This window comes from Camelus bactrianus, chromosome 5 (assembly GCF_048773025.1).
Source record: "Camelus bactrianus isolate YW-2024 breed Bactrian camel chromosome 5, ASM4877302v1, whole genome shotgun sequence".
Lineage (NCBI taxonomy): Eukaryota > Metazoa > Chordata > Mammalia > Artiodactyla > Camelidae > Camelus > Camelus bactrianus.
Window position 1 is genome coordinate 47,541,194 of NC_133543.1, and position 27,448 is coordinate 47,568,641.

At 38.5% G+C, this 27,448-nt stretch overlaps 1 protein-coding gene across 3 annotated transcripts in view; it reads right to left on the reverse strand.

The window, feature by feature from the left end:
- The window catches only part of GRB14 (growth factor receptor bound protein 14), a 104,872-nt gene extending 78,740 nt beyond the window's left edge, over positions 1 to 26,132 (reverse strand). For all 3 annotated transcript variants that reach the window (XM_074363798.1, XM_074363799.1, XM_010971391.3), the window contains exons 1-2: positions 25,942 to 26,132; positions 24,556 to 24,688 (exon numbers count right to left, since the gene is read on the reverse strand). In XM_074363798.1, coding sequence (XP_074219899.1) covers positions 24,556 to 24,688; positions 25,942 to 26,132 — 324 coding nt within the window. The remainder of the gene's footprint in view (positions 1 to 24,555; positions 24,689 to 25,941) is intronic.
- Between the last annotated feature and the right edge of the window lie 1,316 nt (positions 26,133 to 27,448).

Below are 27,448 nucleotides of genomic sequence, written 5' to 3' on the forward strand. Positions count from 1 at the left end.
TAAAACTAATGCTGAATTTTAAGTCTAATTATGAAGCCATTTTCAGGTCAGCAGATTCAAAAAATAATTACTCCTCCCTCTCCCAGCTATGTACACCATTACCAAAAAAACAGGGAAAATCATAAGACCCAGGAAATTCCAAGAGGGACACCTGGGTTAGGGGAAAAGACTAATAAATGATCTATACAGTTAACCACATGGAAGGCTGTGTTAGGAATATTTTACCAGTTTGTTGGAAGGGATGAATAGATTTAGTCATAAGACCAAAGAAAATGAAGCAAACAAAAAGCGAGGCAATTAATAATTTCAGAGCAAAACACAAAAAGTTCTCAAAATAAAATAAATGTAACCATAATACTATGTAGCAGTAAATGATATATACACAGTCATATTAAGGAAACTACCAAAAACTTGTGATGTGACCATGCTGTCAGTAGGGGAGGTGGGGAGGAGAGGTTGCCAAAAAACTAAAAATTTCCAGCTACCATAAAAGGAAGTCAGTAGATGACATCTAAAATATCTTGTCTATCTATCTAATGTCTATCTAATGAAAAAACCTATCTTGTGCTAATTCACAAGACAACAGTTTATATATAGAGAGAGAGACGAAAAGTACTATGTTAAATAACAGAGGAAACAAGACTAATTCTTTTGGCAGTATTTGCCCCTGGGGTAGGAAGACAAAAAAGACCTTCTTTTCTTTTTCATAAGACTTACTTCTTGACTTTTTAAGCTTCTTGCATGTATTATTTTGAAACAAAAGAAGTTCATGTGTCCACATGACTATTTTCATATTTAATCTTCATGGCACCATGAAGATATCATCCTCTTTATATTAATGATGAAGAAACATGCAGTATGTCTGCTGACTTACTCAAAAAATATCTAGCTAATCAGAATCAGGGGCAGAATCAACTTCTTGCTTCTTACTCCAGGATGCTGTCCACTGTATTCTTTCTTTCAAATAATGATCATCATCTGCCACAGGTACACAGGGGACTTTGGACTAACTCATAATTTGACAACCTCCAAGGTGTTAGTTGAGACAGTCATGGCTAAGGACAGAAAAAGAAGCAACTAGTTTTTTCTTATATTTCTTTTTTAAGTGACTCTACAACTACGTTTTCTACCATAAATATTTTGGACACATTTTAACCTACCTACTAGATATTTCCCTGTTAACTTTTGTAACAAGAGGATATTGACAAAAGTAAAAACAGGGTTTAGAGGAGGAAAAGGAGGAAAGTACTTGCAACGTCTTCAAGGTCAGACTTCACACTAAACATCAACATTGGTTTCTGTCAGGGTCAGACAAAGGTTCTTCACGAAAATGGCCTTAACCCTCATATGCTAAATCAATATCTGACTCATTAATATATGTCCATGTCTGCTTCATTCACCAGGGAACAAAACACATATTTATGAAATAAATCAATGAAAAGACAGGACAAGCCCACATGATCAAATAACTTGAGAGTATGCAAAAGATTTTATAATAAATCAATGTTTTGGTAATCAATTGGACATTTTTAATTTGGGAAGCCTACTCATTCTTTCATTCAACAGGCATTCTGTAAACCCTACTGTGTCAAGGGCTATGTACTAAGGATCCATGGATGAGTAAGACATTATCTTGTTCTTAAGAGTCTGATGGTCTAGTGGTTGAAAGAAGCAAACATTAAAACTATGCAGGCAGAGATGTTATAAACACTATGAAACAATGCATAGGATACAGTGGGGCCTACAGAGAATGTGATCCGTGTTTCCTGAGGATAACAGGACATGTCCTAAAAAAGGTGATCATTCATTCTGGGAAGGCAAGCTATGCCTGAAGAGGAAAGTAAGATTTGGTGTGAGATGAGATGGTTGGCAAGGGGGAGGCTGTCAGAAGTCAGATCTTGGAAGACCTTGTGAGGAGCTTGGGCTCTACTCTACAGGCAGTGAAGAGCCATTCAGTGATTAGCACAGAAAAATGTCATGTTCCGATATAGGTTTTTAGAAAGAGTACTTCAGTATTAACACAAAAAGAAGAGAAAGGTATGGTCTGGGAGACCACTTAATGGCATTTAGAGACTATTGCAATAGCGCAGAATAAGGTTATGAGTCTAATTAAAATATGCTCAGGGAAAATGTAGGCAAACACTGCATTTTATATCTGGTACCTACATATGAACTTCCAACTTGGGCACTCGTACTTGGGAATTACTACCGGGAAACCAGCACTTGGGAACTAGTACTGGAGGTATTCCACTCCATGCACAATTACAAATGAATTTTTCCCAAACCTAAGTGATTCAGCAGTGATAGAAGGGACATAATAATTTTTATCAAATCTGGAACAATAATAAGTCAAGTTTTAGCAAAGCAAATAGAGCTAAGTTTTATCTTTTGAAATACCGAGTGTCAAGAATTTGTGTCCCCATGGATGTTGGAAAAATCCTGAATCCTAACGTAAGAAGTAGGTAATTAATACTGCTCATCATTAAAATGCCAGCTTGTTTTTTTTTTTTTAAAAAAAGGACTAAGAATTAGTGAAGGTCCTTAATAAAAAGTTTCCTTACATACTATTCTAAGTTTCTCTTAAAATTACTATTTGCGATTCTCTTGTAGTTGTGTTTTTGATTACTTGAAGAATTATTTAAAGTACAGTTGGTCTAAGAAGATAAAAATAGCAAATAGTTCAGAATGGCTAGGGCAAAAAACTGATAAATACACAAAGATAACATTTCGTAGAATAATATGTTCTTCAATTTGGGACTTCTTGGCATCTTATTTTTACACTTCAAATCAGGCTCAAGGAAACATAAAACACAAAAATTACCTTGAACTTTTCAGCACAACTTTCGTCTTATCCTTGAGAAAAGCTAGAACTGCCACAGTGCAAATTTTTCTTTTTAGTAAAGAACTACATAGTTCACTTGTCATCAAAAAATCAGCTGGAAAAAAAAAATGATTCCCGGTTGTAGTCTTTAATCCCTGCAGTAACCTGACAAACCTTCATTTGTTTCATCTCACTCTAAGGAACAGAAGTATTTAACGTCAGGTATTGCCCTTATTATTAGTGAATTAACCACACCTCATCTATGGCTTTACACAGTTCCACTCTGACAATATTGCAACAAGAAAGTCAAGCAGTATTAAAGGTAAAAGAGAAAACCAAAGGAAAAATTTAACTTTAAATCTTCCATACACTTGAATTAAACACACAGGCTAGAAATATGGGCAATATGCAAGTATTCACGGGATTTTAAAATACTTTTCGGGGCATTTCACCCTCTTTCATTGCACAGATACATAATTATAGAGAGGTCATAACTGTGATCTTTAATCTTTATTCATTTATACAATAAATACTACTAAGTATTTTTAAATTATGTGAAAAGGGATTACAGAGAAAAATCAGATGTAGTCCCTCCTAGCAAGGGCTTATAATCTAGTAGAAACATATAATTTGTCTCAGTTATATTAGCAGTAAAGATGCCACTCACCTTCCCTAAATCTAAAAATAAACTGAAGGACTTAATTAACTATACTAGATAACAATTCCCAAGGCAAAAAAGAAATTAGGTTGATTTTAAGAGAAATATGATAATGGGTGGGACAGAGGGAAGGAAGGAAAGGGGAGAGAGAACAGAAGAGAGAAGAACTTAAGGGAAGAGTTGGAAAGAAAGAAAAGGAAATTAAAGAAAAAAAATCACTGTCCTACCTTTAGAAATAGAAAGTATAGAAAAATGCAAAGACTTCACCCTGTTCTCTAGTGAGTTTAAAAACTGATAACCTTGGAAGGAGGAAGTTATTGGGAAGGATGGAAAGGGAAGCAAGTAAACCAGTCTCTACATTGCTTAGAAGAAAGAGGTGAGGGAAAGCACCAGGAGCTGATCTGAACTAAGAATTTAACCAGCAAGAAGTCCTGAACCATGCTGCTGGCTCCTTTCCTCTCCTTATCACCAAGTAGAGCGCACTCTCCAATTGCATAGAGCCCTCAGAACTTTCTCTCCTTCCTCCTTAGGCATAAGAAGACACCTGCCACCAACTGATGCCAAGGACAAGGTAAGGTGCTCACTCCCACTGCTCATGGGAGGAGTAGAACCTAGTTCCTCTGCCAAAGTCAAATAAAGGGAGAGGGTAGACGGATGGGTTCAAAGATACCAAGCTGGAATTTGGAAAGCATTTTCCCATAGAACAGTGATTATTTAAAGTACTGTATATTAGGCGTATTACATGTTAAATTGAAATTTGATTATCATTGTTTCCATAGGAAAATAGTTTCCAAATTTACCAAGGAATTTTTAGAATACAAATTGCGTAAGTGTTGAGATTGCCTATATAGAAAATGAGCATTCACTATTTGTGCACATGCTTATTTTTCTAGCATTATTTACTAAATTTGAATATTAACTGAAACATCAACTTACACTGAAAGGTAACTTTTTATAATAGTCGTTAAATCATACACAGTGGTTGGGCTGGGTATTACTGGAACAAACACTGTTTGAGGATCCTTTCTGAGGTTGCAAAAGTTCTTTCCGTCATGTTGCTATTCTTTATGTGTCTATTGGCCAGGTGTAAAGTGCAAAATAAACGATCTTCCAGGGTCTTCCAGTGGCAAATGCAACAAAGCCAGATTAGAGTTCTGACTGTGACCATGACTATCCAGATGACCTTGAAATGAGCGTGTCACTTGTCTTCTCTGGAATGCAGCTTTTCCCTACAACGGGAGTGGTTAATAAGATGTTCCTCAAAGTACCTTCCAGTTACCAGTATCTATTCTTCTCTCAGATACTTTGCCTGTGTGCTGATTATCCAACTGCTGCACAACAAACTGCCCCAAAATACAGTGACTTAAAATAAGAATGCTTTTATCGTATCTGATGACTTTGTGGATCAGGACAGGAATTGGCTAAGCAATTCTTCAGTTCTATATGTCAGTAAAGGTCACAAGGTATTCAGCTGGAGGATGGGCTCATCTGGAAGATTCAAGATTGCTTTGCTCTCAGGTCTAGCTCCTTGGCAGGGATGACTGAAAAGCTGGGCTTAGCTGAGACTATCAGAGAGCCTAAACATGGCCTCTCCAACATCGTGGTCTCAATATAGTTGGACTGGACTCAGATAAGAAAGTTAGGGGCTCCCAAAGAGAGTATTCCAAGAAGTAGGAAATGGAAGTTCCAGTCTCTTAAAGTCTTGGATCAGAAACTCTTACAGTGTCACTTCCACGGTATTATATTGGCCGAATAATCAGATCCCTCAAGGATTCTAAAAGAAAAGTTATAGATTCCACCTCTCAATGGGGGGGTGTGGGGGTGGGTAGGAAAGAATCCATAAGGCATTTTTAATCCAGCACAGCCTGTATCTAGGAATTGACACTGACAGTGACACTCATTACTCTCCTCAATGTTTCACAGAAGACACTAAAAAGATAAAAAAGAACGAACAGTTCCTGGCTTCAAAAAAGGTCACAATATGACAAAAAGAATGGCAAAGGCAGCATTCCTTTTTTGCTTAGTAACCTAACTCAAGTTGATTTATTCTATTGTTACTAACAGAATATTAATTGATAATTAACAAAAGCATGTGTGGGGAAATGCCACTTAAAAAAAAAGTTATAAACAAAGTGTCTACATATGCACTAAGTCTGGAAGGAAAGAAAAAAGTTTTAGGATATGGGATTCATTTCCAGTTTTTTAATGATATAGTTTAAATGACAGATATCTTCAATTCCTAGGCAAAACACTGCAAAACTTTATTCAACAACTAATTTGTAGGAGGTATCTGTCAATTCTAATTTTATAATCAACTAACCATTTAGCTTATCAGACTCTTAATTCTTACAACTGAAAAAAAAACCCCTACCTATAAAAGATGCTAGATGAAACCAGTGTTCATAACATAATGTGAAAAGAAATCAGAATTATTGAAATACATAATTAAAATATTTTGCCTCAAATAATTAACTCATAAAAACTTCTGATCACATGGTCCTTTCTTAAACAGACCACTTGTTTCAACAAATGATGTTTACAATGGTTGAAGTAAAATGAATTCACAATGCAATCCAGAAAAACCCATATTGAAATAATCAGGTCACAGGTTCTTTGGGTCACTTAAAGCACACCCCCTCTGCTGTCTATTTTTGGAACTAACTACAGACAAAAACGTATCTCAACAGCGCCCTCCTGTGTGAGCTACTTCAGCAACCACTTCAGCAGTCACCAAGCCATGTTCCCATTGCCATCGAGATTCTTTATTAAACAACAAATACACTTCATTTTTAAAGGTAATGCAATTTCAAATCAGCTTTGAGATGAAGTAAAAATATTTAGACAAGTGTTATCCTTTAGAAAATATATTACAGAACCACAAATTATATAAAGTATGTGGATGTATGAGTAACACTGCCACCCATAATAATGGCGGATTGCCCAATTCCTCCTCTGTAAGAGAAATGTTCTTCCAACCCCTAATTCAATCAGGTGATACCAAGGTTTCCTCAAAAGTGGTCTACATGCATCAGACAACATGCATCAGAGTCATAAAGATCTCCTGAGAGGTGCTTGTTAAAATTTCTAATACCTCAGGCCCACTCCAGATCTATGGGAAGACTCCCCGGGGATAAGACCCAGGAGCCCATACTTACAGCAAACATTCTATGTATGTGGCATGAGCCATGAGGTTTGAGAATTGCCATGCAATTATAGATAAAACATTTTTCTGAGACTGGAGGGTAATCATATTAATAGATGAAGGATCGCTAACTTTTTTTAAATGGAATTTAATTCAATCTCTAAACACTTGAACCATTTTTTGATCTCATGCTTTAAAGAACAGAATTCTCTGCAATGATATTTAGAACCTCACATTTATTCTAATAATGGGTATTTGGCTTGCTGAAGGTGGCCATGCAGTGGCAGGACAGGTGCACTACCAACCCTCTACTATCTCTGCAGGCGACCTGGGTTCTGTCCAATGTGACACAAGGTTGAGAAAAGACACTCCTCTCCACTTCATCTACTTTGTCCAATTGTTCTCGAGATTACAGGGCAGGATTTTTAACAACTTAAATCTCAATTAAATCCCAGGCAAGGGTCTGTCAATAAAAATTAATTTAATACCCTAGAGCACAGCTAAGCTCTTTCAATCAGAATACATCCTGATTTGACAATGAACCAATTTCTCTGGTAGTTTCTAAAAATCATCCAAAATCCTACAAGTTAAAAAATAATAAGGATTTCTGATACTTTCTGAAATCATAATAAAAAGGATTTTTTAAAATATTTCCTAAAGGCAATATACCAGTATCATAGGAAAAACACTGGAAGTCAAGAGAGATCAGAATATAGTAAGGTTGGGTTTTATGTGCAGTTTAAAGGACAACTTTTTTTATTACTGTCACAATCTGTCTCACTACATAAAAATTGGTGATATTGAAAGCACAAAGGAGGTATTTTGCAGACTTTAAGTAGAATGCCACTTACCAATTTTGTGTTAGGCACTCGGGGCTGGAATTGAAATCTAAAAGCCTGGGTTCAAGTCGACTATGCAAGACTATACATGATTTATTTAACCCTTGATCTTTGACCCCATTTCTTAACATCTGTAAAACTAAGATAACACTAACTCTTCTACTTACAACATTCAAATGTTAAAAGGATAAAAATGATAACATATTTGAAAGTACCTTGAAAACTGTAGCATCACTAAAACAGTCAGGAGGCTCTACGCACCGTTAGAAACCAGCAGAAGAGAAGTTACCTGCTCTAAACTCCGTGGACCTCTACAATACAGGGTTTAGCTTAATAGTTTTGAAAAATCATTTTTCTCAAAGAAGTAAGAAGCATTTTCATATTTAAATTTGTGAAATTACTATAATTTTATATATCTAGATATACAATAATCAAGTTCAAGCTATGTTGAGTGAAAGGAACTTCGGGGTAAATCTAAAACTGGCTCCATCAAGGCACACTGGTTATACCACGTAAGAGAGAGGTCTCAGCAATGCCTACCTCTAGAATTCTACCCTATTAAAAACATTCTTTTTTTGTTTTCAAAAAACTTTTTAAGCGAAAAAAAAAAAAAAGAACGGAGGGAGGGAGGAAGAAAGGAAGGGTCATCAGGAGTCTGCAAATCTCACTCATACAGAACATTCTGAGTTTGGATCCTGCCCCGTCACTTCCCAGCTGTGTGATTTTGATCAAATAATCTTTCTTAAATGGAAACATCCTCCTACATAAGATGGATATGATGAAAGTATCTACTTCACTGAGGTTTTTAGGAAAAGTGGATGTTATAAAACTTACTTACTTTTTAGCACAATGCCTGGTGCATGGTAAGGACTGAATAAATATTACTGATAACAGTAATAATTGCTAAGCTATTATCATTAAAAAAGCCTCTGGATTGATAGGTCAGAGGACTATCCAGGACTGAAGATCTCTCTATTTCTACAGGATAACAGAACTATCTCATGACACTCCTGACAGACAAAATGGGAATAAGACTAGAATGATGACACAATTATACCTACACCAAAGACAAAGGGTAGTACAAAGCAGACACTCAGTAAATACTGGTTGAATGGATTAGCAACATGTTGAGAAAACTTGAAGTGTTGACTAGTCCATTAGCATCACCTTTGAAGCAGGCTAGGGTAGCAAGCTTTGTTTTCCACTCTTGAATGAAGACACTAATGTCATCTCTATCTCTGCGCATATGAAGTAAAACTAAGAGGGACAACTGCTGTAATGAAAGAACACAATTCCATAATATCCTGACATGCTAGAATAACGCATCAAAATGAAGATTTAAATAGGGAAAGGTAAAATCTCACCAAAAATTTGCAATTAATTTCTAACAGTTATACACACCCTTGGTTTATATGCAATTCATAAGAAAGAATTTATATCAGGATTTTATTAGTCACAAGCAAATTAAGCTCATCATTGAAAATGCTCAAGGAGACTGTATGGAACATCTATCACATATTTCAGAGACAAATTCTACTTTAGGTAAAAATGTTATCAGAACCATCTGTTCAATTCAGCAAGTATTTATAGAGTGCCTACAATGTCCCAGGCACAATGCTGGGGTCTGGAAATGCATAGATGTCTAAGGCCAACTTGGTTCCTGCTGCCCCCCAGAGCTTCCTGGAGAGTAGAACACTGATACGTAAACAGACAGATAATGCAAAGAAACTGACCTAGTGGCAGGGCACCTACCACCGATCTGGGAGGGGAAAGGAAGGCTCTCTCAGCTGAGTCTTCAAAGCGACATAATAGGAGCTAGCTTTTTAAAGATTAAGGAGAAAAGAGATGCAGAAAGATCGAACATCTTATGTAAAGACCTGATCCTCATCGGGTTAGATAAGAGAAAGAATGATGTACTAGAAAACTAAAAGGAGTTTAGTGCGGCTAAAGCACAGAGTATAAGGAAGGAAAGGTGGGTGACAGGATTAGAGGGTTGGTCCAGAGATGCAGTAGCCCAAGAGCCCTGTAAAATCAGTATTCACAGCCTGATGGGGATCTGAGGAATGGTTTGAAAGAAGAATGAAATAACCTGATTTGCTCTTTAAAACTATCACTTTACTATAAAAAAGAGAACTTGATATGTGATCAAAGAGATGCAAAATGCTTTGGGAAGGAAGAAGTGGCTAATAAGTGGTACCTATATGAGTAAATATTCATTTGGAAAAAAATTAGAATCCTGTGATTATCATATCGAAAAATAAGTCATGCTGTGTTAAAGACCCAAGTATGAGAAGTAAAATGTTACAACGATTAGATGACGATATGTTCATGATGTAGAAGGACGAAAACATTTCTTAAGATGCACAAAAGTACAAAACTAGATTTAACTAAATTAAAACAAAAATATTCTGTATTATGAGACACTGTAAACAAAGTCAAGACAAGTCACAAGTACTGAGAAAAGATAACTGCAATGTTTACAATTACAAAAAGATTAGTATCCATACTACATAAAGGACTCTTACAAATCAATTAAAAAAGACAAACATAATAGAAAAAAGAGATATTCACACAGAAAAAATATGAACGATCAAAAGCAAATGAGAAGATGCTTGACCATACAAATATTATCTAGCTAAAGCAAATTAACATCATAATTAAATTTCATACACTCACTACATTGGCAAAAACTTTAAAATCTGAAAATACCAGCTGTTGATGAGAAAGGGTGGAAATGGAGACACATATAGTGCTGGTGGGTTTACCACCCTTGAGAACAATTTGGTAATATCTAGTAAAACTGATCATGTACCTCAAACAATCCCATTTTTAAATGCATACAACAGAGAAGCCTTTGCCCATGGGCACACAAATGTACACTACAGTGTGTTTAATGACAAACATTAAGAAGATTCTCTATTTTCTTCAATGGGGACAGGATAAATTGTAATATATGCATATAATGAAATAAATTAAAAATAAACTAGATCTACATTTACTAACATGGATTAACCAAAAATGTTGAATTAAAGAAAGTTGCAGATACACATACAATATATACCTTTACATAAATCATTAAAACACACTACAGTGCTGTATAACACAAAAACATAAAAACATGGAAGGAGAGGATACTCACCAACATCAGAACAGTGGTTCCCTCATAGTAGGGGGAAAGGAGAGACGAAACTGGATTGAGAACAAAGAAACGAAGAGGGGAGCTACCATATATGAACAAACTCCTATTTCTTCAATAGAAAAAATATGTACTTCTCTATATGCTTGCAATGATTTCATAATTAAAAGCATATTATTTCATAATTAAGAGCACATGCTACAATATGGATGAACTTCAAAAACATGCTAAGTTTAAGAAACCAGATACAAAAGGTCATGTAATTCCATTTCTGTGAAGTATCTAGAATTAGCTAAATGCATAGAGACAGAACGCAGACTAATGGTTGCCAGGGGTTGGGGGGAGGCAAGGATGGGAGGACTGCTTAATGGATACAGGGTTTCCATTTAGGGGGATGGAATTAAATAAAGGCGACTGCTGCACAACACTGCAAATGTACTAAATGCTACTGCATTACACGCTTTAAAATGGCTAACTTTATGTTCTATGAATTTTAGCTCCTCAAATGAAAAAAATGTTTTAAGCATATTACAGAACAAGACTAAAAATAGGACAATTGGTGAGGAGACTCTCAAAGTAATTATGAGATGATTTGGCCTGAACTATGATAATGGCAGAGAGGTCATTAAAAATGGATAAATTCAACAGTTGTTTTTCCAAGAGGGCTTTATAACCAATGGAATGAGGAGACAGAGGAATAGTGAGGAGCCAAAAAAAAGAACAAAGATCTCTGATTTTCTAGTATAAGTAGAGAGCATGCTATTCCCAATGAAGGGAAACACAGGAGAAGAAGCAAGTTTAAGAAGAAAAGCATTAATTTGATTTGGAAGATGCTGAGTGTGAGATGTCTATGGACTGTACAAATTAAGATATCTAGCAAGCAGCCCATGATAACCTAATCTAGACTTACATGTAGACTATAATTGAGGCACGGGAGGAGATGAGATCACCCCGGCAATAAAATGAAAATAAAAAGCTTTAGTATAAAACCCAAAGGAACACCAACCCTAACATCCTACAACAGAGACCTATAAGAAGTAGAAGCCAAGAAAATGTTTCAATAAGGAAAGAGTAGTCCAAAATGCCCCAAACTGCTGACATAGCAAAATAAGCACTGAAGTAGGTCTTTAGGAATATGGTGGTCTTTAGAGATCTTGGTGAGAGCAGCTTCCTGCCAAGCTGCAGGAAAGTAGAGGAGGAAAAACACTTTCAATGTTTAACAACCCAGTAACCTCAATATTAATGATATAAGTACCAATAAAATCAGAGAAGCTTTAGAGAGAAAGAACTTTGGCTAGAGAAGAACTGAGAAGGAAAAGAGAGATGATAACCCGTCCTCCTAAGGACTACACAAAGCCGCTTCCCACAAATCTGAAAATCATACGAGCGTTTCTCAAATTTTTCCACCAGAACCACCAAAAATGCAAAAGAAAATCACTGCACAGCCCTTGCCATCTCAGGGTAGGCAATGACTCTAAGGTATTTGTTTAAATTTGCTCCTAAAAATCCATGTAATTGTGCATTCGACTAACAAAAACAGGAGTGTTTATTTTTTAATGGAAAAGTGTTTTTCCCCATTTTCAATTAAAATTATTGTTCCAGAAAGGTGTTCCATGTTTATCATGCAACTTCCCATATGGCCCTCCCACAGTCTTCACACAGCCCATATGCACGTATACATCGTATATACTCCCACTTGGAGAAACATGGAGGAGGTGCTTCATTCCACAAGAGTGATGTCCTCTGGAAATCTCTGCAGAAAGCATCTGCCAGGGCTTAAGACTCGTAAACTGCTATAGGCCCTGTAAACACTTCTTCCTTTCATTATTCTTAAAACTCTCTTCTTCAGCCTTCAAAGTATGTTTCATATTTCACGGAATTTGATGGCCACATCCATGTTCAGGGAACTTTGAGTTATGCCTCCTCTTCATCTTTCTTGACTAAAGCATCCTAATTTACCAAGCACTCTTCACATGGAGCTTGTCCCAATGCTTTCAAATGACTTCTCTTGAAACCTTTCCCATGTATTTCTCAGGGTGCTGACATGGTTTGGTAAAGGGGCCCTTATGCCTTTGGGACAAAGACAGGTTCAGCCTAAATGAGGTCATTAAAACAAAACATCAAGTTCCCAGTGCCCTAAGATTCTAAGCCAATGACCTACAGTGTTCCAGCTGATCTTAATTTCCCTGGCACAGCACAGTAGGCGTACTGTAATATAATGCAAAATGTCTCTAAAGAGAAACTAGATACTGGCCCAAGTCTTGCCAATACACAGTTAAATAATACCAAAGTACCCCTTTCATCTGAATACTGGGCTTCACACACATATGTCACCCTTCCCGAGAATGAAAGTAATCTTCCACTGTGAATGTGGGTTGATTGAAAAGCTTTTACTGGACTCAGTCCCATAAAGCATACGTGCTTTTTAACTGGCACACATGGGCCAGTAAGACTGAAAATGCTTACAAGGGGACCAAAGAGACAAAGAACAGCACTTATTCTGAGCAAGGGTAATCCAAATTTAGAATGTGCTCAGAGTGGTAAATTAATACTCAAACGTTAGGAATATCCTGACGAGGATCTCTTTTTACATCCAACAACATCAGACCCCTCCCAGTAACTAAACTACATTTCACTTTCCTAAATTTCCTTCCCTACTCTTTATCATTTATATTCAACTATCAGTACATTCTCAAATACTCCCTCATTGCTTCCATTTATAATTACTTCCTCCACTCCTTCCTCATGCACTCTTTCATTCATTTATACTTTTATTCAGCAAAATTTACTGAGGACTATGAAATGCCAGGAATTGCTCTATCAGCTGGAGACTGAGTAGCATATAAAACAAAGTCCCTGCCCTCACAGAGCTTATGTTCTAGTGGGCAAAGGCAGAGAATTAACACATACATGTGTGAACATATAATATGCCAGATGATGCCAAGTGCTAGAGAGAAAAGTTAAGCTGGGTGAAGGAGAAAAGAGTGCAGAGGTGGTAGAAGGCAATGTCAACCTTCGAATTCTATCTGAACTAAAAATCATTTTTTAATGATCCATCATCCAGTAAATCAATTAGGGCCTTTTATAATACAACTGAAAACAATGAATTGTAAACCGTCTGACCTGGAAAAGATTTGTTACTCAGATTCATTCACTTTCTCAACTTCTGGACAGTTTATCAACAAGGCTTTACCATTAATGATGTGGTACCCTTTCACTTAAGTGCACTTTGTTCAAAGTAAAACACTTGGAAATGTATGTGGGAAAATGTTAATTTTATCACACCTTGGCCAAACCAACATATTGATGAAGGTTTTGGATGATTTCTTTCCAAGTTTTTTTCATAAAATGCTTTTGTCTTATAATGCAGTTTAAACATATTTTCATCAAAAGTTTAGAGCTGTAAATTTAGTTCATTCAATTTAAGAAAAATGTCAACCATGTAACTGGAACGTTAGCCCTCACTCTCAAATCAATCAGCCAAATCAGACTTCTGTTCTATCAAAGTTCAACTTCGCTTTTCAATTCAAAGAGAGGTATCAATATGCATTCTGAGAAGAAAATTATAGAAACACTAAAAATTAATTATGGATTATATCTTTTCGGAGAAATAGCTGAAAGCAGTCAAAATTAAAATCACCCAGAATTCAGAGTTCTGAGGAGTATGACAAAATGCTAGGAAAGGGATGGAATTCCTCTGGTAATTGGTGAGTGTACATTTCCACCTTGATTTTCTGCTTTTGGATATAATTTTTTTTAAGTAAGTATAAAATTAGAAATCACTTCATAGGTTGTAGTATTCATCATGATACAATTTTCTTATGGTTTTAATGAAAGCAAATGGCATATACTTTTAAAAATTACTCTAGCAGCTAGTATATTTTATTAATAGAAAGTAGAAAATATTAAAGCATTTTATGATAAAATAGGATGGGAACTGACTGGAATAAATATTTCATATCATTTGATATAATAGGTTTTAACCACAATATTAAATAAGACATATAAAATCTGAAAGAAAATTATGTACAAATTATATCCTTGAGTTTTATCCAATTTATCTTCAAAAATCTGGTCGTCTCACAAAAGGATTTCTGTTACACTTAAAATAATCAGAATTACTAACTACTGCAGATGCTGTAGCACATCATCCAAACCTGTCCCCTTCAGGACTGAAGCACAATTAATTCCCCCAGCTGGCGGGGTGTCAGCCACTAAGACCTGGCTAAGTCCTCCCTGCCTGCTATTGCACTCAGCTGAAGAGAGCCACCAAGCCCAAGGTCAGGCCCTCGCTGGGAGGCCCAGCCTCTCTACCCTAACTCTGAACGGTCCTGTAGGGCCATCCCAGCTCGAGGTCCTAGGGAATCAGCTCGTGCCTCTGCTGTGGCTGCACTGCAGCCCAGCTTGCCCCTCTGTTCATTCCCACAGGCACTGCTCCCAAGAGCTCTGGGCCCCAGCAGGCTCCAAGTCAGTTTCCCGGGGACCTTCCCTCACCTGCAGCACTAACCTATATAACGTCAGGTGTTTGTAGGTACGTTTTCTTTCAGCTCTGGATGTGTCCCAAGTATTGAGAATAGTGGAAAATACATTTAAATACACGACAAAAGGCCATTTTCAGCGTTCGGTATTTCCCATGGAGGCGCCATTTGCTTTGTTCTTAGGAAACTCTCCCACAGAGGTTATCTATTCTTTGACATCAGTCAGGAGAAGGAAGAACTGAGGTCAACAAAAGAAAATTGAAAAATAAAAATTAAAATTGTTATTATCCCATTACACCATCATATATCTGAATTTAGAATATTTCAACACAAGCCCAAGATCCACATTTCTAACGTGTCTTCCCTTAACAGAAATATAAGGCATAAAAAGACAGGAACTCCTTCTGATTTGTGGTACTTGATTAATCATGTAGGAAGCTTTCCCTGTGTGTGATGCCTTGGAGGTTTTCGTGCCCCGGGGTAATGCACCAAATGAGAAGGTTACTATAAATATAAGTGGGTTCTCAGGAAGATAAGTTTAAGGGAGAAGTACATATGGAAGATGAGGATCTGGAAACTGGTTATCTTAAATCTCTTGAGTTTGTACATCTCTTGGAAAATCTTCTTGTATTTCCAAGGGGTATATGTCTCCTCATGTCTACATCATGAGCACTGGCCTAAATCATTCACCAATGACATTTATAGGTAATAATTAAAACATTTGCTAACATTTACCCTTGCTCTGAGAGACTCGTATTATAAACCCAATTGATACTTCCACTTAATTTTTTCTAAATGTGTGGCTTTTTAACACACAATAAGCTGAAGGTTTTAACAATTCACCATGTACTTTTTACTTATAATTCCATTAAATAAGAATAATGATTAAAATCAGAAATACATCCATTCATTTCATTACACATAATCAAACTTTCCTATATGTGTAATGAAAGCAAAAGATACATACTGTTAAAATCTCACTGGTCCAAGATCCTAGGATATAATTTTATTTTTGTTAATAGAATCTGTTAATAAAATTAGAAATATGTTTTAAAATTTGATGAAGACGAGGATGATGACTGATCATGATTAGAATAAATACGTCAAAATATAATTTGTTAAACTGGTTTCAACTACTTATCTTTAACAGTCCACTTACTCATTAATTCTTTTAATCAAAGAACCCAAAGACAATGAAACCAAAATATTTTATTTGGAGAGAAAGACAGTAATTAGACCAAATAGATAAATGAGACCATTCAGATTATGGTAAGTACAACTAAGGAAATACACTAGGATACATGATAGGGTGGAGAAAAAAAAAAAAAAACCCAGTGTAGATAATACTTTAGGTAGACTAGTGAAAAAAAGGCCTCCTTGATAAGGTAATCTGATGCTGAGACCTAAAGAATAAAGAGGAGTCAGCTTCGTAAAGAACCAGGAAAAAAGGTTTCAGACAGAGGAATCAGCCAAACCTGAGGCTCTGAGGTAGAGAAAAGCTTGCCAAGTTCACAGGCAGGTACAGCTGCTTCTCCACTGTGGCTTTGTACACTGAATGAAGAGTAGGATGGAGGTGAGGGTTATGACCCAGACAGAAGCCAAACCACATAGAATCCTATAGGCCACAGTAAAATTCTGAATTTTATTCTAAGCTATCAAAAAGTTCTCAACCAGGGAATGACATAACATGATCTACATTTCTAAAAGTTCATTTCTAACAAGTATATGCAAAATGGACCCAAATGGGCTAAAGAAGAAGCAAGGAGGCCACTGACAAGGCTCCTAGACATCAGAAGACAGTGGCTCAAGTTGGGATGGTAGCAGTGGCGATGGAGAGAAGTTTATGGACTCAAGAATACTGTGATGAAAGATTTAGCACTACTTGACAAAAGGCCAGAAAGAGGACTCCTTGGTTTTTGGCTTGGGCAACCAAACGGATGACCTGAGAGTGGAGCATGAAGACTTTAGAGAAGGACTTTGAAGTTACGACCTCCGCAAACCCTTTAAGCCAGGCAGAACCAAGTGCATTCTGAACCTATGCCATTCTCAAATATTCATATCTAATCTTATATCCTTATTTCTAAGTTCAAGCACGATTTCACCACTTGACCTGGCCTCTTCCAGATGTGATACCTTTTCTGACTCTCTATTATTGGGACCTAGACTTTGACGGACAATTCCTAGTTTAACTAGCGCCACATAGCCCCCATCATCTCCATAAAGGTGGTGCCTGTGCACCTTGCCCCATGGCACCCAAATGTTCTCTTTATCACAGAAGGAGTGGTAACTATGTGAGAAGATCTGAACAAAGGCTGAGAGGGAATTTCTGAGGCCAGTGGGGCCAAAAAAGCCTCCTAAGACACCTGCACACTAAGGAATCATTCGTATTTTAAGAGCTATTAGAGTCACTTGTTCTAGGAATAAAATGAAATTGTAGTACTCTCTGGCCCAGAAAGTGTAGGAAATGGCTCATATCACATCACTCACCAGCAGCAGGACTAGGTTTGTGGATTCCCAGTCCAATAGCTTTCAGTTCCATCATACTGCCCCACATCTTCCCATAGACACCATATTAAAACATTATGCCCAGGATATTGGAATTTTCACTGACTGCCCTAACAACCTAACCACCACAAGTAATATTACATCTATGGAAAAATATATGTGAATAAACAGCCAGCCTATAAATGATCTTTTGGAACTGACAGAAGCATTTGTAAACTAGTTAAGAATGTGAATCCCCCTACTTGTGTTTATTTTCTCCATGACTTTGAAAAATACTAAATGAGTGGAACCAAAGGGAAGGACAAGAAGTAAAGGATGCTCGCCTTTTATCAGCTCACCCGTTTCTCTTCTAAATTGATTCTGAAAGCTTCCCTTCTGCTCCCATTCTTTGGCAAAGACTGGTGGCCATTTCCCAGGTTCTCCATTGAGCTATCCTTTACCTAGAGTCCCAAAAAGAGAATTCCCAAGTCTGCTTATCCTCGCTCAAATACACATCAGTGTGTGTGTGTGTGTGTGTATATATATATATGAGTTTAGTACCATTCTATAGACACTGAAATATTTCAAAGCAACATCCGTAAGACTGCAGAGAGCTTTCTTACATTAATTAAGGCCCACATTTATATTGAACTATGAATGACTTCAATTTTCCTTCTCTTGATAGAAATAATATATGCCCCTAGGGAAAAACAAACCAGAAGCTGAGCTTTCAAAGAAGTAAGAAAAATAAAGTCATATTGCAGATAAAAGCTGGACTGCAAATGTATCCTCCAAATTAACTAAAAATTAGAGGCAACCTTCAAACTGGAAAATAAAACCTTGACAAGCAGAAGATCTGCTACAGGGTTTCAGTTTTAAAACAGGAAAAGACAGCTGCCTTCTGCCTCAGACGAAGGTAACTACCATGAAGTAGGGACGATCCTAAGTTGATAGCTCCTGTCATCAGATGCCAAGGTCAGGATAAGGATCAAGGATGATGACCATCACTGAAGGGTGGCATCAATTGAAACCACTGTCAAATAAATGCCCTTCAAGTGAATTAAGTGATTCGAGGCAAAGGAGTTGGCCACAGTGAACTGTGCAGGCTGAGTCAGTCAGATTAATTGATAGGTCATCATATATCATTCATACGTAATAAGAATTTGTGTGTCCACAATTTTTGTTTGAGACTTTTTCCCCCTAGGGCACTAGATGCCCATTGTTTCCTCCCCACCTCCATATGTCATACCTACTGAACCCACACTTCCTACTCACAGAATTTGTTCCACAATCCTTCCTCAGTGAGCAGCAGTCCATATCCCTGTGCCCTCTTGGCCACAGCTGACTGAATAAAAGCTAGACACACGGGGCTAATGACTCCCTCCAAATATAGACTCCAGTCCCTTATCAAGTACCGAGCCACTTATAGGAGGAAATACTTATTCCAATGGGGTGGCCATTTGGGACCTCAAGCACTGACACACAATCAAGATAAGTAAGGCTGCAGAGAAATGTCAGAGGATGAAATGGATTTAGGAGAAGCAAAGACTTTGTGCTGTGTTTGTGGGAAAACAAAAGAAAGAGAATGGAGGAAATGGCTGCCTTGATTTTTGCTGACTTTCTGATTCCCAATTCCAATCTCTCACGGGGTCAATGAACTTTTGGCCTCCAGGTACCATAACATAACCTTTCAGGCTAGTTCATGTGAAGCTGTTTCCTCCAAACAATCAATACCTGGATAAAATACCAACTAAAGTCCATTTGTAACATTCCTACCTTTTCTCAACTAAATGAAATTGTCTGCAATTTTCAAGTGTCAGATTGCCCCAGAGTCTGAGAGCAGCAGAGAATCAGAGTACCCCTGATTTTGTACATATGTCAAAAAGGAACAAAAAGAAGTCAAATTCCTATGCCCTTCACCAGGACATTATTATTTACTGGATTTTGCAAGAGGCCCAAGTATCTATATTTTTAACAAGCATCCCTGCTGATTCTGAGGAGGTTGGTCCAGTGATTACACTTTGAGAAGTACTGTTATAAAGCCTACTTTAATGTTGCTACAAAGATCTGTGTTGTTTTCAAACTCCTCCCAAGAAAAATGATACTCATCAAGCACCAACATTCAAAAGTAGCAGACTGCTAATGGAAACACATATTAGTTTGAAACCCTAATAGGAGCAAGTATTGTTTCTATTATATTTTCTGCATATATATATTATTTGCATCTCATTTCACATTAAGTAGGATTTTGTAAAATGGCCTGGGGGTGCTAAATACAACTTATATGCTGTTTCCATCTAAAAATGAATTTAAATTGCCAAAGAGCTCATTTAAAGACTCTGAGATATAACCAGTTTGTAATTTGAGGATTTCATGTATCATTCCAACTGAGAAAATTTGATTATGGATGATTTTAAATGATACCAAGGAATTATTAATATTTTTGTTAGGGAATAGTGGCATTTTGGTTAAATAAGAAAATATACTTTTCAGTGATGCATACAAAACTAGGTAAATATGCAATGACAGGATGTCCAGGATTATCTTTAAAATGCTTCAACAAATACAATAAAAATTTCAAAAAGGAACAGATAAAGTAAATGAGGCAAAATGTTGGTAATTACTGAATGCGGAAAACGAGACCATGGGGGCATATAGTTCACTGCCCTCTACTTCTGTGCATATTGGAGAAACGAGTATGTGAATTTGGTTAACGCAACAGCCACACAAGAACCACAGGTTCAGCACCATACAAATTAAGATCATTACTGACAAAACAAAGAAATGACATCAGAGGCCCTTTAATTTAGGGACAGAGATGAACTTATCATTTGATAGTCCCTGACATGTGAGAGGAAAACAAAATCAAAGGCAGAGCACGTGGAAAATAATTTCTTAATTATTTGGAAGACATTTTTTATTTTCCAGAGATATACAAAAAGGTTTAATTCAATACAGAATATACCAGAAACAGGTTGGTGAGGGGCAAAGCACAATCAGCAATGACATTCTTTTTGATTTCCCATCATCTAAACTGTGGAAACAAGGACAAATCACTTCCGGTTTTTGTACTTTAAAAAAAAAATCTTAAAATGTGCATGACAGGCCCACTTCCTGGCATTCTTGTGACTGTGGACTATAAACTTCATAGAAAATCTAGTTATTAATAATACTAATAAAACTTTTTGACGATAAACCAATTATTTGATAGATTTTTTTCATATCAATCTTAAGAAGAAGACAGAGAAGCAAGCTAGAGAAAAACACAAAGAAATAGCTGGACTAGAGGAAAGGAAAAAGGGGGAATCTAGGTCCGTAGGTGAAGATTACCAAATGCCATTTGTTGTCCCTGCTCTTGTATTATGGGCAGGGTTGTAACTAGCAACACTGATACAGGTTTATTACTGTAGAACTCTAATGGTTCTTGATTTCTGTGGAAATTGTACCTCCCTAAAAGAGGGCTGTCAAAGCCTCAAGAAATCCAGTTTTCAGGTCCTGGCTGTGACACCATCAGCTGCATAGCATTTCTTAGCCTCAACTTACTCATCTGTAAAAGAAGAGCACTTAACTAGATGATCTCAGAGATCTCTTCCAGCTTGAACATTCCACAACACACTATTTTTCATAGGTGATTCTTTTATCTTTAAAATCTTCAGAGGCTTTATTTTGGACTAGTTACACTGCATAGTTCTGGAAAGCAATTACCCAGAGCTACTACACAAGCTGATCCAAGCACAAAAATTACCTGGGGGTAGACAAACTCGAGAAAAGAATGGATTATTTTACAGGGGCAAGGGCTAAAGATCTCTTATTCTTTCCCTTTCTTCAAATAATAAGTGCTAGGGTATGATTTCCTAGTAAATTTCAATCAGTAATAGAAAAAAAAGAAAGATCCCTAAATTCATAAGTTAAGTCACTTTTAATACATAATTTAAATCACAAGCAACTTTTCTGGACCATGTATATGGAAGGTACATTTTATATCTGCTTTGTTGGTAAACACAAAGAAATATGCTTAAGAAATATATCTAGTCAGTATTATTTAAAAGGAGGGGGGGATAAAGAATCTAGATTCTATGTCATTCTAGCTCCTATTTTAAAATAAAAATACTGAAAGCCTACAGTATTATATGCTTTTTATATTGCAAAAAGATATCTTATTTTCAAAAGTAGATAAAGCATATCCTACTTATGGCTTCAATGCATTTTACCACTCATGCATCATGTAGATATCTCAAATTGTAAAAAAATACTTATGACCTGTAAAATGAATTTTGACTGTGATTTTGAAAGACCACGTGAAACTTAGCATTTCTAGTCTGGATTCTTTCAAATTTTCTGGTCATTTATTTGTAAATAACAAGTGCAATTCTTCACTTTTTCTATGGGGAGAAAAGAATTACTGGAATAGTTAAACAAAACAAATGAAAAGAGACTATAAAAGAATAAGACATCATCTCCTATAACGTTTCAACCATAAATAATAGAAACCTATCGAAAATAGTCATTTACATCACCTCTGAAGGTCAGAGATAATTGGGCCTGAAATACCATCTTATAAAAGGGTAATCTGTGTCACAAAGACATTGAGCTTGAAAAAAATTACTTACATAGAGTCATCTGTTCCCAAAACCTCCCTCATTGCAAAGAACTGAGCATATACAAAGGAATGAAAACAAAGGATTGGTTCTAAATGTAATAAAAACAAAGGATCAGTTCTAAATGCAAAGTCTAGGTGGAGAAAAGGAACCATAAAAGAATGCAAAAAGGAACTTTCCTCTTCCCCAACTCTGGAACATCCTTCTCCTCGGGGAGACCCGAACTTTTGGGCCAAGGACGAGATCAGCAGTAAGGACACTTCTCAGGTGGGAACACCCCTTTGGGACTCCAGGAGTCAAGCCAGAACTCTTTGCTCCTGAAAGAGTCCAGCTGTCTTTGAGGGTGCAGTGTTCTCTGAGAAGGTCACTGTGGAAACTGGACGCAAGGCCCCAGCAGGAAACCAGCTGGAGTCAAGAGTAGCATGGCACCCGTTTCCCGTTTTTGCCAATTTGCTAAACTTGGTCTGAAGAAATGTTATCATTCCCCAAGGTAAAATGTCTTCCCCTAGGATGATGACTACTGATGCTCTGACTTAACTCTGACATTTGGATCCACTCTCTCTTTTTACTCCCTCTATTAACTTGAGCATAAAACACTTACTCTCTCTCTATTCAAAACAAACCCTACCCTATGGGCACATCTGACAGACACAGGCATTCTCCCGGAGCTCATTCATGAAATTAAAGTCAGAGTAAACCCAGTCCTCTCTCCCTCTTCTCCCCTTCCTCTGTTCAACTCCTAACTCCTAACCCAACCCCGAATCAAAGCCCCACCTTGATAAACATCCTTCGGATGGAATTTTTGCTTGGCTCAGTGCCTCAGAGCCTAAGATGGTTCAAGAAACATAGCAGGCCCTTCCTAAATAGAGAAACAATCTATTAAATTCCTCAAATGACTATTATGCCATCATCAGGCATTTCCTTTTCCCATTCTGGATCACATGGACAATCCAGAATCAGTTTTTTCCATCACCACGATGCACAAACAAATCTATCATTCATATTCCCATCTTAGATCTCAACCCAAAAGCCAAACTTTTAAAAGGCTCAGGCATTTAAGCAGCACTCTGGCTTTAAACTTCACCCTGATAATAAAGCTCCAGAAAGAGTCTCCTCCTTGATCATCTCCCCATCCACAGTCTCAGTCCTACTCACTTAAGGACTTGCCACCTCCGCCAAAGACTCTAATTCAGAACATACCTCTGCTCTGAGAATATTTACTCCCACTTTCTCCAATCCTTATCTGAAAAGCACATGTACCAATTCAATTTCAACCCCTCTTCCCCCAAAAAACAAGTATATAAGCCTTGTTATAACAGATGTCCATCAAAATACAACATCCCATGGGATGCTCCTCTACTGTCTCTACTATTGATGTATGTTATCAAGAATTCATCTATTTCCTGGGGGTAGTTCCTTCATTCCTAAAACTATAAACACACATTACTGAACCCATCACAGGCAGTAAAAGTGCAGGAAAAAGGAAAGAGAACAATAGATGTGGGAAATAATCAACTGTCTTTTCCTCTCCATTCATTATGCCTCTCCTCACTGCAAGCACCTAACCATTTAAATTTATTGCTACTACCCTTACAAGAATAAGGTACATTTTGCCTAGTGAAGCTTCTCTTTGTTTTGCTGATTCAAAATTGGGCAGATGTATATTCAGAAGAGCTGGGATTATCCTAGGATACATAGATTTTTTTCCCCAAAAAAAACATATAATTGTGATGGATCTCCCCATAGTTGCTTGGTCCTTGAAGTCTAATTTGCTTAAGTCAGTCCCAAACTAGAAACTTGAAAAGAAAGGAAATCATAAAAATTAAGTCCATAAGCTAATCATCACTTACAAGTCATCTGCTTTCTGCAGCCAGAAGCCTCCAAACTGAGGAATTCACTAAAATGAAAGAAGACCTGTAGAGTCCTAAACTCCAATCACCTTTCACCACAGATTCACCATTATCACTTTCCTTTAATAAATCAGGTTGACTTGGGTTGAAAAGGTGAAAGGTTAAGGAAGGTATTAAAGGAACCAATCAATGCCTTTCTCATCCCAATACCACTGATCTCACGTTGACTTACAATTCATCATCTACTATCATATATAACTCTCCCACCTACAATGTGAATAATAATAGTTCCCAGGCTCTGTACTTTCATATATTCTTTCGTTTAACCCACCCCAAAAGCCTGACAGGAAAGTTTTAACATTCCCACTATACAGATGTGAACACTGAGACCCTAAAGGAAACTAATGGCAAAGAACTATGTCAGTCAGTAGTTATTTAAAATAGGCCATGCTAATCCTTTGTTACTAATGTAAGTTACTGAGTATCTTAAAGACTAAATGGACATATAACTCCTAAGATTTTTGAATTTGAACATTTTAAAATGCATACCTGTTTTTTCCTTGAATTTGCTTTGGGAAACAGGCCTGCTGACAACACAGATGTAAATGGAGAGCAGCATAGCTCAGGAAAAGGGTTTGGAATAGATGGCATTTCCAGAACATCAAGATCTTTCTTTTTTCTCCTACACCAAGAGAACATAGGATGTAATTTACATAAAACAGAATGTAAAATATAATTTCTGTCACGATTAAAAAGTTAAGGCCAGCACGTACCACTCTGTGACAACACTGATATTATATAAAGTATACAGCAAAGGTCTGTGATGTACTTTCTGTGGGTCAAAATAAAACATGTCAATTGATATAAATCAATCTTCCATAGTATTCTTTTTTTTTTTTTTTTTGGCTAAAAAAAAAAAATCACTGGGCCTGGAAACCCCATTTCCAGCACTTTTGATAATTTTCCTGAAGCTGAAATACAGACTACACAATTACTGAGGCAAAAATCATCCCGAGGAGTTAGGCACTGTTTTGTATCCATTAAATTGACAAAGTCCATAAACATTTAGTGAATTCATCCCTATTCTATTTTACTAATAACTTTTGAAAGTTATGGTTTATTAATTATAGCTGTGGTTCATCTCACTTCAAATTTCATTCACAATGTTGCCCACACACAGTCTGTTGATTTTTCAAGTGCTTATAGATACTAAACTGCAAGGCAGTGTTTTTGAGGAGGTAAGTGAATAGAACTTGCTAGTATAAATGTACTCGAGTCCACTGCAGAGTAATTTTAACTTCAGTGAAGTTGAAGCACTTTGAAAATCTGGGGGGAAAAAAGTGCCATTTAAATGTATGAATATAAAGGACTATAGATTTTTGTATTGCTGCAGGCTTTTTCTTTTCTAAAGTATGTGCAAAATTGTTAACTCTACAGGCACTTAATGCTGAATGCTATGGAGATTGGGAAACCTTTTAAAGCCTCTATTCTTTCCTGCTGAACAGCAAGACTGCTCAAATGTCAATCCGCGCTTTGCCTCTCCAGGGTCGCTGTAAGACTCTATGTGGGAGGTGAACTCATTTATTCTATGATTTTTTAAATATATAAAAGAAAAAGAATTTTTTTAAACGCAAGACCACGAAGAAAAAAGGAAGGGGGCGGTCAGCCTGGAGCCTGGCCTCCTAGTTCACACGGATGGGCAGAAGCGAGAGAGATCCCGAGCTTCAATGAAACGGTGATGCTATTTATAAGGCGCTGGGAGATCGCAATGTCCTGCTGATCCGGTAGGAGCCAGCTCAAAGGGAATTGTCTTCAGAGACTTTCACAAACTTGGCCCAGCTCTGGGCACATGGCTCACCCCCGAGGACCGCCTCCTCACCCCCTCGCCAGCTGCCAACCCAGGACACTCCCCCGCGCCCTCCGAGGGCTGCCTACCTGTCTGCAGCACAGCCGCGAGTCCCGTCCGGAGGGGGCAGGAGCGCCCGCGCGTGCAGCCAGGGGGCCGGCGCCAGGTCGCGGGCGTCGCCCCTCCCCTGGGCAACGCCGCACACCTGAGTAGCCAGAGGCGAGTCCCGAGCAGCCGCCCGACCTGCGGCGCTCTGCCCATCTTGCAGGGAAGTGGTCATTGTCGCCGGCCAGGGGGCTTGGGCGTCATGAGAGACCCCGCGCGGGATTAGAAGAAGGTCGGGCGTCGGGAGGCGAGGTGCCGGCTCGGCAGCCCGAGCGCGCTGCAGGTGCGGTGGCCTCGCCGCCTGCGCTCCGGGCCCGGGTGGCTCAGACGCGCGGCGGAGCAGTAGGCGAGGCGGCGGGGGAGGGGAGGGGGCGGAGGAGGAGGGTGGGGAGAGGGGAGGAGCGGCCGGTGGGTGGGGGCCGCGGGCGGCGGGGCGAGGCGCGGAGGGGGCGGGGAGGGCGCCGGGAGCCGGGCGTGCTCCGCGCGGGGCCCGGGGCGCTGGGGTCGCCGGCGTGGGGCTCGCGCCGCCCGTGCCGTGGCCTGGCTGCTGGCGCCCGAGGCTCGGGCAGCCGCCTCCCCAGGTGGGCGTCCGAGCGCGAGGCTGAGCTCAGGGTCGGGGCGGGCCCGCGCCGCGGGAGGCGGGACCCATGTGAGCCGGCGCTCCCAACGGGCCAGCTTAGCCGACCGCAGGCGGGACAAGGGTCTGGGCAGCGCGGACCCCCAGACCCTTTCATTCTCCCTGACCTGCCATCTGAGATCACCTAAGCTGACGCCGAGCCGCCATGACAGGCGCCACCGTGCCAGGAGGCCAGGGGACCAGGTTTGTCCCGGCCCTTGCCCCGCGTGCCTCTTCTTCCTTCCACTCCGCTGCTAAAGACAAGGGCGAGGGGAAAGGAGTGGCCAGGGCAGCAGGGATTACAATCATTATAGAAAACTACTGAGACGTTTGAGAATTCTCAGTGAGGTATGAGTAAACCTGACGGCGTCTTAGGAATTAGAAAAATTATTAATTTTATTCTGATAAGTGCAGCTCTCATTTAATGAGATTGGGAAACCTTTTAAAGCCTCTATTCTTTTCCTGCTGAACAGGGAGAACCCCACCCTGCCTTGTCCTGGTCCACCCTCACAACAGAATGTTTGCCCCATTTTACAGATTAAAAAATTGGGGCTCAAAGTCTCGGGGTACCTGGTACAACAAAGCACTAGTAATTGGTGCAGTCAGGCTTCCAACCCATTAGATTCCATGCCCAGAATCCAGACTATTTGAAGCACTAATTACATTGTGCTCACCCTCTGAGATGCAGCAACCCTACTCTGAATTCTGGGTGGTAATTGTTTCTGCTCTTCCAGTAAGGACCTCCATCCCAGCGCACTGTTCAGGATTTCCAAATGTTTTACACACCCTTTGTTCTTTGACCAAATTAGGTAACATCTGTCCCTGGCATCTGTTTCACCAGGTTTTCTTAACCTTCACAACCTCTGTCCAGGGAA